A 13,753-nucleotide genomic window follows, 5' to 3' on the forward strand; every position below is an offset into this window, starting at 1 on the left:
AAGATCTATATTTTGCTAGCAGTTAAGAAATAGAACAATAGCCATTGCAACCATATGATTTATAAGTTAGTCTTTAAAGTGCTACATTGTCCTGCATTTTGCCTCAATAAACCTGTAACTGTTTAAGCTTTAACCTGACTCCTTCAGTTGCTGTAACAGAACCAGGCACAATTTAAAAGAACTTCAGCCGGTCTTAAGGGACAGATATAGGGAGAGCTTGGGCGTTTGGATTTGTGTCACTCCCAGGTGGCAGATCCTTTGGGGCACTTCTCAGCCTCCCCCAGGCTGCCCGCTGCGAAGGAATCACGGATTCTAGCAGCTAAAATCTGAAGTGTAATAAGCTCTTCCTGTAAACTTATTGGGGCACCCATCAACCTCCTCCAGGTTGCCCACTGCAAGGGACCCTGGTCTCAGCAGTTGAAGTCTTGAATGTATAGTAGACACACACACCACTCACTGCCCTGACCGTCAGTTGGCAGAATTGGGGCGCTCGTCAACCTCCTCCAGGTTGCCTGCTGCAAGAGACCCCGGTCTCAGCAGTTGAAGTCTCGGGTGTATAGCACACACACACCACTCACTGCCCTGACCGTCGGCTGACATAGGGTGTGAGGAATCAGGCAGATCGGCCTAAAGCCGGCCCTGGCTTGTGTGACTTTTTGTTGGCCACTGTGGAAAACAGAAGTGCTTTTTGTGACTGGTTTGATCCCTTTAGCAGAGGATCCCTAGTCCCGGGCTGTAAGTAGCCCTGTCTCTAAGCAATTTGCCCTGATTTTAACTATTTTCTTTAGCTTTTGGCAAGATCACATAAGACATATGGGAACCGTGCTGCAAGAGCCGATTCAATCCACCATTGGTCTAACCAAGTTTTACCTTGGCTTTGTAAAGGGATTCAACAACATTGTTGAACATAACCTTGCTAATCTGTTTCTGTTCCGCACTCCTACTCCTAACACTGGGTTAGAAGCTGCAGCGATGCAGAACCAAGAGTGGGACGTCCCTGGGATGCAGCCAGTGGTGCTAGGATTGTACCTAGCCGCATCAGTGTTGCTTTGGGAGGGGGTGTGACATTATGTCAATGGAATATGAACATATAGATCCCTTTTGCAACCACTGTTCTATCTTTGCAACAGATCTCGTCCAAAGTGGCCCAAGTAAGGTGTTGATGAGAAGCTGATCATTCGCTGGGTATGACTGTGCCATTTATGAGCAGGTAGCTGTTTTGTATGTGATGGTGTGAGAATTGGCTCTGTACTTGTATTTCAAATGCCCGCTACTGGGAGACCAACAGGTTTGGTCAACCTAGTGTGGCCAAATCCACATCTGATGAGCTTCCCTCTGAACGTTTAGCTCTGCTTGGGAGTGATGAGATTTGCCTGCAAAGACCTGAGACAGAGCTGGACAGGTGACTTGCCCATGTGACAACAAATCCTGTTTTGTTGCTATAATTTTCCATAGCAAGAACAATGGGTTTCCCTTCATGTGGCAGAAGATATAAAGACCCTGGAAATTCCTCCGCTTTGTCTTCAGCCCTGCTTCTCTCCTCTGCAGGATCTTTGCTACAAACTGAACCTCTAAACCGGTGGTCACCAACCAGTAGATCAGGATCTACTGGTAGATTTTGGAGCCCCCGCACACGGGCGGAGGCACACCTTGGTGCTCTGGGTACATACACATTTAGGCTGCATCTACATTGGCAAGATTTTGCACAAATACTCTTTAACGCAAGAGTTTTTGCATTAGAGTATTTGCGCAAGAGAGCGTCTACACTGGCATGTGCCTTTGTGCAAGACATGTGCTTTTGTGCAAGAGCATCCGTGCAAGTGTAGACACTCTCTTGCGCAAGAAGGCTCTGATGGCCATTTTAACCATCGGGCTTTCTTGCACAAGAAATTCATGTTGCCTGTCTACATTGGCCTCTTGTGCAAGAACCGTTGCGCACTCCTGAACGGGAGCATCATAGTTCTTGCACAAGAAGTCCTGATTTCACACATTAGAACGTCAGTGTTCTTGCGCAAGAACTCCCCGCCCGTGTAGACAGGCAGCAAGTTTTTGCGCAAAAGCAGCCGATTTTGCGCAAAATCATGCCAATGTAGACGCAGCCTTAATGTTTTATACCCAGCTCCAGTACATTTCCTCTCTCCCGTTTTTCCACCTTTCTGCCACAATGTTCTCGAGAGCCCAACGCTAGGACGTGGTTGGTAGGTGGGGACCAACCTCTCTGTTGGCCAGGCCCATGTTTTGTAGCCATGAATATCACCACCCTCCTCCAGTAGGTGCTGCACAATCTGCTCTAGCCAGTTTCTGCTTTCTCTTAGTGGTAGAGTTCTCATTTCCTCTCCCCAGAACAGCTGCCAGCTAGCCGCAGTAACGCCCCCAATCAGCAGACCCTGCCTAATAAGGACAGTGAATGCCAAGACACTGGAAGGGGCAGTTTCCTTCCTGAGATCTCCCACCCCCAATCTTGATGAAGCAAACTGCACAGAAATGAGTAAGAGGCCAGGTACAGGTTCATTGGAACGAGCAACATTTTAGTCCCATTGAAGCTGAATGCTGCTAGGAGCAGGACTGATTCGGGGAGAATCACTGGAACTAGCATGACGGTGTTCATCATACCCTGGGCTGCTTCAGTTTCCCTTTCAGTGACGCTCCTCGGGGGGAGCAAAGATGAGGCGCTGTGCTACCCGGATCCTGATCATCGGGGGGATCTTATGGCTAGCCTACAACCTGAAGACTAAGCAGAGACAGACCTCATGGGTCAGCCCCAACTCAGGCTCAGTGGAGCTCAGCGATGGGACTTACACCTTCCACTTGAATTATGCTGCCTTCCAGGCTGAGTTCCCCCACCTGCAGAGCTACCGATGCCGGGAGTTGATCCAAGGGGATGATATCTGCTCCGGGTCCCTGGGACAGCGGCTGCTACTCCTGGCCATAAAATCCCACCCAGCTGCCACTGCCAGACGGGCCACCGCCCGCCGCACATGGGCCCAGCCCAGGCTGCTCAGGGACTACAGGGTGCAACATGTCTTCCTCATAGGAGTGTCCCCCAATCCCTGGCACATGGCCCTGCTGGGGCAGGAGAGTGAGAAGTTTGGGGACGTGGTGCTGTGGGATTTCACTGAGAGCCACCACAACCTGTCGCTCAAGGAGCGCTGCTTCCTGCACTGGGTGGGTGAGCACTGCGGGCAGGCCGACTTCATCTTCAAAGGTGAGTCTGGACTCCTGAGTTCTCTCCCTGGCCCTGGGAAGGAAGGGGGGGGGGTGTTAGCCGGTGACCGGGGTAGTGAGTGGTCCGTGAGCCCTATCACACACCTGAGTCTTCAACTGCTAGGACAGGGTCCCTTCGCAGCGGGCAGCCAGGGAGGCTGACGGGTGCCCCAAGATGGTGCAGAGAGAGCTTGTTACACCCGAGTCTTTGACTGATAGAACAAAAAGTCCCTTCGCAGCGGGCAGCCAGGGAGGCTGACGGATGCCCCAAGATTCTGCGCCATGGACGCGGCACGGCTCAATGCTCAGCTCTTAGTGTGTTTACCCCTGACCGGCTATGATTCTTTTATTGTGTCTGGTTCTGTTACAGCAACAGGAGAAGTCAGGTTAAAGTTTAAACAGTTACTATTTTATTGTTACAAGGCAAGTTTAGCTGTTAAATGTTACTGCTGTGTAACAGATAACACAGCCACTACAAAAGGACAAGACAGAAATTACAATAAAAAGTCCAAGGCCCCCGACCGCCTGCTGGCCCAATTGTTGCTGTTATCTGGTTCCTGTCTAGCATCCAGAGCCATTGTTATTCCAGCACCTCTGGAGGCCCTGGAGCCTTTGAAGACAGAGTTTCACTCTCAAGGATTCTCTCTCTCAAGGATGTCGGGGGGCGGGTTCTATCTGGCTACAGGGGGCTGATAGGTTAAAGCAGGGGGGCTGGGAGCCAGGACTCCGGGGTCCTCTCCTTAGCTCTGAGAAGTCCATCTGCTCTTTTCCCTCCTCCAGGGGATGACGACGAGTTTGTGAACCCCCCTGCCCTGGTGACCTACCTGCACCAGACGTCCAACGCCTCCTCGCTCATCCACGGCTACATGCGCTACCATTCAGCTGTGATGAGAAGCACAAAATATGCCATCTCCTCTGTGCTGTTCCCCCAGGACATCTACCCCCACTTCCCTTCCGGGGGTGGCTTCCTCATGCCCAGAGCCAGCATCGCAGCCCTGACCATGGCCTCTGAGCGTATCCCCGTCTTCCCGCTGGATGATGTCTACTTCGGTTTCCTGGTGCTGGCTGCAGGGCTGCAGTTCCGGCACGATGAGCAGTTCAAGGTCTACGGTGTGCGGGATGAGCTGTGTCTGTACCGGGAGGCACTGGTGGTGCACGGCGTGTCACTGGACCGGGTGGAGGAGGTCTGGAGAGGGCTGTATGTTGAGCATCGGTGCAACGTGACAGGGCCTGTCCCCTCTTAGGGCGCGTTGGCTCCCACCCAGCCCCAGCATGGGGACTGGTTGGTGCAGGGGGCTCTGCTTCCGCCAGAGAGGTTTTAGTTAACTTAAAAGTGAGAGAGTCTGCCAGATCTCTTAGCAGAACATCCACCCTGTGAAAGATCCATGAAGCCATTTAACAGGCATTTCCCACCCCAGGTAGATACTGTCGGTTTGTGAGTTTACTAAGTTGACAGGAGCTTAGTTTAAAATGTGCTTATGGATATTACTGAAGATCATAAAATCACATTTCTAAAAATAATCGTTCCCCTTGGCTGCCATCAGGCATAGGGGCACCAGTTTATTGGTCTAGCCTAGGACGGCCCTGATGCTCTGCCTCTGTGAATGCACAGTGAGCCTGGTAATCACTGGCTGTCACTGAGGTGGGGGAGTCACCGGGCCCTGCACCCCCATCCGCAGCCCGTCGTAGATGTGACTCTCAGCCAGCAGGGAGAACAGAAGGTTTATTAGTTCACAGGGACACAGTGTAGAACAGACTTGGCAGCACAGGACCCAGAAGCAGCCAGCACCGTCCATCCTGGGAAGAGGGGGCCCAGAGCCAGGGCCCTGATCCCCTCCCTGTACTCTAAGCCAGTGAGACTCACTCACACACCAGCAGCCTGTCTCCTCCCTGCAACCAGCCCCGTCTCCAGCCTTTGTCCTACTTCCTGGACCAAAGGAGTCACCTGGTCACACACCCCTCTTGCGCTTAGGTTACGAAAAACATTGGCCATTGTGTACATGGGGGAGGCTGTCACACCAAAACTCCCATCACCATTCTAGGTATTGGTGCAGTGCCCAGGGAAACTGAGGCATGCACATGGGGTTATCCCAGGACAGTAGAAATCACATGCTACATAACAAGGGGAATAAACTCCTCACAATCCCCACTTGCCACATACACCAGTAAGTCTAACTTCAGAACCGGGCAAATGAGTTGAAACTATGGTAAAGAACAGAATTGTCAGACACACAGAGGAACATAATTTATTGGGATGAACTCAGCATGGTTTCTGCAAAGGAAAATCATGCCTCACCAATATGCTCTGAGGAGATCAACAAGCATGTGGACAACGGGGGATCCGATGGATATAGTATACTTTGATTTCCAGAAAGCCTTTGACAAGGTCCTTCACCAGAGGCTCTTAGCAAAGTAAGTTGTCATGGGATAAGAGGCAAGGGCCTCTCGTGGATTGGTAACTTGATAAATTATAGGAAACAAAAGGTGGGAATAAAGTGTCAGTTTTCAGAATGGAGAAACATAACTCATGGTGTTGCTCAGGGGTATCTTGCACTGGGACCGATCCTATTCAATACATTTTTTTAGGACATTTTTAGGCATTCATCCAAGGGTTCTAAAAGAACTCAAATGGGAAATTGCTGAACTATTATCTGTGGCTTGTAACCTATCCTTTAAATTGGCTTCCGTACCTAATGACTGGAAGGTAGCCAATGTGACACCAATATTTAAAAAGGGCTCTAGAGGCGATCCTGGCAATTACAGACCGGTAAGTCTAATTTCAGTACTGGGCAAATTAGTCGAAACAATAGTAAAGAATAAAATTGTGAGGCATGTAGAAGAACATAATTTGTTGGACAAAAGTCAACATGGTTTCTGTAAAGGGAAATCATGTCTTACTAATCTATTAGAGTTCTTTGAAGGGGTTAACAAGCATGCAGACAAGGGGGATCCAGTAGATATAGTATACTTAGATTTTCAGAAAGCCTTTGACAAGGTCCCTCACCAAAGGCTCTTGTGTAAATTACATGGCCATGGGATAAGAGGGAAGGTCCTTTCTTGGATTGAGAACTGGTTAAAAGACAGGAAACAAAGGGTAGGAATAAATGGTAAATTTTCAGAATGGAGAGGGATTACTAGTGGTGTCCCCCAAGAGTCAGTCCTGGGACCAATCCTTTTCAACTTATTCATAAATGCTCTGGAGAAAGGAGTAAGCAGTGAGGTGGTAAAGTTTGCGGATGATACCAAACTGTTTAGGATAGTCAAGACAGAAGCAGACTGTGAGGGATTCCAACAAGATCTCACCAAACTGAGTGATTGGGAAACAAAATGGCAAATGAAATTTAATGTGGATAAGTATAAAATAAGGCACATCATGAAAAATAACCCCAACTATATGTACAGTATGATGGGGGCTAATTTGGCTACGACAAATCAGGAAAGAGATCTTGGAGTTATCGTGGACAGGTCTCTGAAAATTTCCACGCAGTGTACAGCGGCGGTTAAAAAGGCAAATAGAATGCTAGGAATTACTAAGAAAGGGATAGAAAATAAGACACAGAATATCTTACTGCCCCTGTATAAAACTATGGTACGCCCACATCTTGAATACTGTGTACAGATGTGGTCTCCTCACCTCAAAAAAGATATTTTGGCCTTGGAAAGGGTTCAGAAAAGGGCAGCTAAAATGATTAGGGGTTTGGAACGGGTCCCTTATGAGGAGAGATTAAAGTGACTGGGACTTTTTAGTTTAGAAAAGAGGAGACTGAGGGGGGATATGATAGAGGTATATAAAATCATGAGTGGTGTGGAGAGGGCGGATAAAGAAAATTTATTTATTAGTTCCCATAATAGAAGAACTAGAGGACACCAAATGAAATTAATGGGTAGCAGGTTTAAAACTAATAAAAGAAAGTTCTTCATCACACAGCGTGTAGTCAACCTGTGGAACTCCTTTCCAGAGGAGGCTGTGAATGCTAGGACTATAACAGAGTTTAAAGAGAAGCTAGATAATTTCATAGAAGTTAGGACCATAAAAGGCTATTAGCCAGGGGATAGAATTGGTGTCCCTGGCCTCTGTTTGTCAGAGGCTGGAGAGAGATGGCAGGAGACAAATCGCTTGATCATTGTCTTCAGTCCATCCTTTCTGGGGCACCTGGTGCTGGCCACTGTCGGCAGACAGGCTACTGGGCTAGATGGACCTTTGGTCTGACCCAGTATGACCGTTCTTATGTTCTTATGTTCATAAATGATCTGGAGAAAGGGGTAAAAAGTGAGGTGGGAAAATCTACAGATGACATAAAACTGCTCAAGATAGTCAAGACCAAAGCAACTGTGAAGAGATTTGAAAGGATCTCACTAAACTAGGTTACTGGGCAACAAAATGTCAGATCAATTTTAATGATAAATTCAAAGTAATGCACATTGGAAAACATAATCCCAACTGTATATACAAAATGATTGTTACCATTCAAAAGAGAGATCTTGGCATCACTGTGGATCATTCTCTGAAAACATCCACTCATGCAGCAGCAATCAGAAAACAAACAGAATGCTGAGATTCATTAAGAAAGGGATAAGACAAAGAAGAGCTTATTGCCTCTATATAAATCCAAGACATATCCACATCTTGAATACTGTGTGCAGATACCATTGCCTCATTTAAAAAAAGACATGTTGGCTTTGAAAAAAGTTCAGGAAAGGGCAACAAAAATGATTAGGGGTTTCGAACAACTGCCGTATGAGGAGAGATTAATAAGACTGGGACTTTTCATCTTGGAAAAGAGACAACTAAAGGGGGATATGATAGAGGTCTATAAAATCATGCCTGGTGTGAAGAAAGTGAATAAGGAAGTGTTATTTACTCCTTCACATAACACAAGAACCAAGGGTCACCAATTAAATTAACAGGCAGCAGGTTTCAAACAAAGCAAAGGAAGTATTTAAGGAAGACAAATCATGGGCACTCCAGGCAATCTTGATTGCTGGAGATAACACCCCTGGTTACCCCCAGGACTAGGTCGCTATAACACTGCCATGTGCAAGATCTGGATGGCTCACGTTAACTTGTTTCTTTCCCGATTCATCAGCCTTTGGTGCATTTAGCCCTCGGATGGCTACGGGCCATGCCTTTGGGGTGAGACCTAGGGCACTGGTGGAGCTGGCTGGTCTCTTGGAATTGAGTTGTTTGGTGACTTTGACCCTTGATCACTGAGTCCAGCTTGGCTGGTGTCACGTTACTGGATTTTGAGGGGAGCAGCCAGATCACTGCTGCACCCATGGGGGCGGGGGTGTTGACCCCAAACGTGGCGCAAAGGGGGCCATGTGAGGTATCCAATAGAAGCCTACTTTCTTCTGATTCCATATATGTTATTCATGTGATTGTATAATGTCGGTATGTGAAGTTATAAGCATGTATTTTGTGTGGATACCAAATGTTTCTCTATATGTGGTTGAACTATGGGCAAAGCAGCTCAGCCTATGAACATGCTAACGAGCAAAGCTCTGGAACAATAGCCCTCTATAGGCCAAGGACACACCTCAAGAGTAGTGACTCATACCTAGGGGCTACCAGTAGGGAACACAGGGATAGGCCATGGGCCAGGTGACCTGCTGTAGCCAAGAAGAGACCAGGAAAGAGGGATAAATAGGCCATGTGGTCGACTCCATCTTGGTGCTCAGCTCAGCTCAGCTCAGCACTTCATCCCAGAGGCAGCAATGCAGGGATCGAAGAGCCGGAAAGAACTGTGGACCCATCCTGATCCAAATTATATAGCACCTTGCTGGTTTAGGGGGCTCTGCTTGGAGGTTGGCAGGTTAATTACAAATGCTGCCCTAATGGGGCAGAGATGTCCAGATTAACAGCACCCCAGGGACAATACACAGAGGGCACCAGGACAGCCCTTAGAGCAGCAGGTGAGGGTGGAAAAATGCATTTGGCTCAGGAGGGAGCCTCCCTGCACATTCCAGCTGCCTGGGCAGAAGGGATAAGCTGACCAAGGGAAGGAGTGAGCAGAACAACTGAAGAGCAAGCTAATGGTTGCAGGTGGGGGAAGGGGGACAAATGCAGACAGGATGGAGAAAAGCAATGTAGGAAATGTGGTGCCAGGTGTCCCTTCTTTGATCTACCAACTCCCATTCACTTCCCAGGGCTGGGGAGAGAGAATCCATGTGTCCTGTCTCCCAGCCTCCTGCTGTAACCCACCAGCCCTCACTCCTCTCCCAGTTCTAACATGAGAACTAGGGATGGTAAATTTAGTTTAACAAACTAATCAACTAGTCAATGGATTTTCCATCAACTTGTCAATTAGTCAATAAGTGGGGAGCTGCAGGGGGGTTAGCTAAAGCCAGCAAGAGCTTGCTGGGTCACTCCTGCTACACTTAACCTTTTTAAATAGATGAAGGGCCACCAGGCTCATAATCCATTTAAAAGGCTGTCGAAGCAAACGCCTCACTCAGTTTACGCGGCTAAACAGTTTTATTGGCCAATAAAAGCAAAGTGAGCCAAACGTGGTTCCAGCAAAGTTGGGCCCAGTAAGGCTGGCTAATACAATTAATTCTAGTATTTTATACCCTTAACCAAACAAGTCTGACGTTAGGGCAAGAAATCAAAGAGAACTTTAAAGAGGAATAGAAAGAAACAGGTTAAAAGGGAGTTTGAGCTTCAGCTTAAAATAGTTTATTAACACATTCCAACAGCGCATCCCTCTGGTCTCTCCCCACCTCGGTGAAGGCCAGTTCACTCCCTCGTGCAGACACAAGAAACTGAAATGGCTTTTTGTTATACAGAATGGCTTCTAGCTAAATATGAAATAGCTTCTACAATCTCCCCCCTTTTAGCCTTTTAAAGGCTAACCATTAAACCGTTTTACATCTTCATTTTTATTAAAGCCTTTATATAAATTTTTTGTTTTTCTTTTTGCTCATTATATTTTAACATTATTACTTCCACATTCCCTTTAGTGAGGGTCTGTCCCTTGTTTTCTAGAATACAAGAAATACAGCATTTGATTAGCAAGAAACAAAAATAAGCACAAAAGAATATAGCCAATACTAAAACTACACCTTACAAAATCCAAGTTCCCACATGTCCAAACCAGCCTCCTAACCAATCCCAGAGGGTCCAGTTTTTCCCCTGCCTTAAGCGTTCCACAGTTTTTTTCAATTTCTGAGGCATCTTTCTTTACTTTTTTGCTGGTGTTAGAAATATACCTACAGCATTTTCTTCTTACTAAGGCACAAACCCCGCCCTTACTAGCTAGGACATAGTTTAGGGCCATCGGTTTGGGCTTTTTTTCTCACCCTGGCTCCTGAACCATTACATGTCTAGCAGTACTTTTCAATTGGGGTCAAGGCTAGGCGGATATACCCTGGGTTAGTAAACCTTTTTTTTTCTTGCCGAGTTTTATTTGGCTTAGTTCACTAAACAGTGTGCCATATTTGAATGTTGTTTAGTGGGCTTGGAATCAATGGGATGCCTCCTTCTGAATGTACAGGACTGTGAGCACATATCTAGCAACCTGTGGAATTAAATTTTTGGGAAACTTGGTTCATTAAAAGCATAAACACATTTAAACCATATAGGTTATAACTACTAGGTATTAAAAACAAGATTAAGCATAAGCTTAACATGAATTGTTTGTCCAGCCTCATGCTGGCTGTTCTTCAGGACTTCGTAGATTGCTTTACCTATCGCTGGCAGGTCTTTCTGGGCCGCAGCTGGTACCTTGGCCTCGGCCTCTTAGGATCGTTAGCTTCTGGGCCTGGATTGCCGGTACCAAGCCTGCGCTGATCCTTGTCTACTTCTGGACCTGGGTTTCTGGTACCAGGTCTGCGGTGATCCCCGTCTGCTTTTGGACCTGGGTCTCCGGTACCAGGTCTGCGGTGCTCTTTGTTGGGGCCAACTTCTGGGTTCCAGGGCAGTCTTCCGCTGGTGAACTTTCACGCAAACCCAGTGTCCTGGTTGTAGTTTATGGCACGGCTCAGTCGGGGCCTCCTGGAAGGCGTCCTTAACCTCTATCGCTGGAGATCACCAGGGGTATTCCTCATGATGGGATGTAATGATTTAGAAGTTTTTTTGCCACTGTGATGGCATCAGCTTTCCTGCAGGAATAAGCTTCTACTCATCTCAAAAACAAGCAAACAATAACCAGCACATTATTCAAAAGATTGACATTTAAGCAATTGAATAAAGTCTATTTGTAAATTCAGAAATGGTCTTAAATGCAGAGGTCTGGTTGCCGGAACTGTCTTTACAGGTTTACCTATGTTGTGGGCTTGGCAGACAGGGCAAGCCAGACAGTAATCTTTGGCTGCTTGGGAGAATTTGGGAGCAAACCAATTTTGTTTTAAGGATTGCTACCATCCCCCCCTTTGCCAACGTGTGACAATTCAGGGAGCACGGGGGCAAGGTGAGGTAGCAAGACCACTGGGGCAATAATGTGGCCATCAGAGCTGCACCACAAGTGGTCTGGGCGCAAGGTGCATCCTGCCAGTTTTCACTCCTGCTTTTTTGATTCTGGGGCTTGGTTTCGCAGGAGGGCCAGTTCTGAAAGAGGCGGCGTAGGAGCTGGCGATGGTAGGAGAGAAGGGAAAAACAGCAGGTAGAGGAGTAGATTTTGCTACATTTTAGACAGTACAAACTGCATAGCTTGCTACTAAAACTTTACTAAAATTATAAAGGCAAGAACTATTTATATAAAGCACAATGTTAAGATTATTTAAGGGACTTAAATTATTTTTTTATTAGAACAACAATATTGTACACACAACGTTTGAAATACATATATTACAATTAAGACACACACAAGACAAATTTAGACAGAACACAGAATACAAACTTATTATGTTATGACACAGAACCGTGGGGTTTTTTTTCCGGTTAATTTTTAGATGATATTAGCACTTCTTGATGATTTGAAAGACAAAGAAAACATTTTTACGCACATTGGGGTGGTGCATTATATTTTAGAACACTTTTTTTTTACAGATTTTTGCTACTTTTTGATCAGCCTGCTGTTACCCAATGGTATGCTTTTATTTTGAACACTAGCTTCAGAGGGTTTGAGTATATTACTTTATTATTTAATTATTAAGTTAAAGGTGGCATGCCTCAGTTTCCCTCTTGTACTGCAGACCAGGCTTTTTTTACTGCCACAGAAACTCTTAGAACAAGGTGCTTGCTAGTTACTATTTCAGCAAGCAAAAAGGTTTTTCTTTTCTGAAAAGAATCACATGCAATGTTACAGACTTACTTATGGGGGACAGTGCTTCCCCCCCTCCAGAACAGACAGGCAGTTTGCAGACACACACAACCTTGGATTTGAAAGCAAGCCAAAAGTGCTATCAGCTCAGCCTTGAACAGAAACACTGTGAAGTTTCTGGGCTTGGATTTTTTAAACAATAATTAGGTTCCTTGGAAGACACATTTAACCCTTAGGGTGCAGGTTTTACAAATTTACAATGTATAGATTCTATTCTTTTATGCCGTTAACCAATTAAGTTTTAGTAGAATTCCTTATTTTCTCTTTAATAGATTTAACAAAGTGTCTGTAGCCAAATGTTTAACTTGACTGTTTCATTGCTAAGATGATTAAAAGAGGCTGCAAGAAACAAGGAGTCATTTTTTAAAGCAGTTTTTTTTTATTTTATTTTTTTCCTCCCCCTTAGGATTTGGAGGAACACTTTTCTTAAACTGTTAAACTTATTTTAAAGTTTGTGTTTTGCTTTGGATCGGGCAAGTTTGTTACAGGAGCCCGTGTTTTCAAAGGGAAGAGCTAATTTATTTTAGTTATTTTTTATGTTTCCTCTCTATCTGTGTATGTGTTATAAAGAGGGATAGAGGGGTGATGTTGTGCCAAATTTTCCCCCCAAGCTTGGTTGATATGGGTGTGCCAACTGAGAATTTTTTTTTTCCCCCCACTTCTTGTGCATTATTTTGGCACAGAGGCACTGCAGCAACTTTTAAGTTACCTATCTTACTGCAGGGAAGATTTTTGCTTTTCTGAGCTTTACTTTCATCCCTCAAGGCTTTAATTTTTCTTCTTTTCAAATTTGTTAAATGCTTACAGGTCCTTGGACCATTATGCATGTACAAGTAGTATACAGGGGTGCCTTTTGGCAGTGTGTGTGTGTGTGGGGGGGTGCTTAGACTAACCCCCACCTAAACTAACTTTACACACTCCAAAGAAAGAGTCTGCCGGGTTTAGAGTGTCAGACCTTAGCAGCTTATGAAATAAGGGGAGTCATTACTCCCTCACATATCCGCTGAGTCTTGAGGTTCAGCTGACCCCCCCCCCCTTTGCGTTCAGAGCTCCCTCGTGGGAGAGCCCTGGTGCAGCTGGGATTAGCTCAAGTCTCAGACCTATACAGCGGCATTCATTCTTTACTCATTACATTTATACTTATTTTTTACACACAATTTTTTTCTCCTTTTTCACATTTTTCCTACAGTTTCCACATTTAGATGCATCTTTATTTATTGTCCAGTTCCCATGGGTTTCTATTAAGTGACGCTGCCCTAAGACACCCGGCACTTAATATCAGACTTCAT

General features: G+C 45.9%; 1 protein-coding gene across 1 annotated transcript; it reads left to right on the plus strand.

Moving 5' to 3' along the window:
- The first annotated feature begins 1,223 nt into the window (after window positions 1-1,223).
- On the plus strand, window positions 1,224-6,924 carry LOC142819473 (acetylgalactosaminyl-O-glycosyl-glycoprotein beta-1,3-N-acetylglucosaminyltransferase-like). Its single transcript, XM_075906937.1, has 2 exons — window positions 1,224-3,205; window positions 3,985-6,924. Exons 1-2 carry the CDS (start codon window positions 2,665-2,667, stop codon window positions 4,446-4,448), a joined length of 1,005 nt encoding a protein of 334 aa, XP_075763052.1. The 5' UTR covers window positions 1,224-2,664; the 3' UTR covers window positions 4,449-6,924.
- Window positions 6,925-13,753: the final 6,829 nt, after the last annotated feature.

This window comes from Pelodiscus sinensis, chromosome 24 (genome assembly GCF_049634645.1).
Source record: "Pelodiscus sinensis isolate JC-2024 chromosome 24, ASM4963464v1, whole genome shotgun sequence".
In the NCBI taxonomy this organism is placed as follows: Eukaryota; Metazoa; Chordata; order Testudines; family Trionychidae; genus Pelodiscus; species Pelodiscus sinensis.

Excerpts from the sequence above, each read along its gene's own strand:
- LOC142819473 (XM_075906937.1), top strand. The coding sequence starts at position 2,665 with ATGAGGCGCTGTGCTACCCGGATCCTGATCATCGGGGGGATCTTATGG. Across the intron at positions 3,206-3,984 it reads GGCCGACTTCATCTTCAAAG|GGGATGACGACGAGTTTGTG; the intron begins GTGAGTCTGGAC and ends TCCCTCCTCCAG.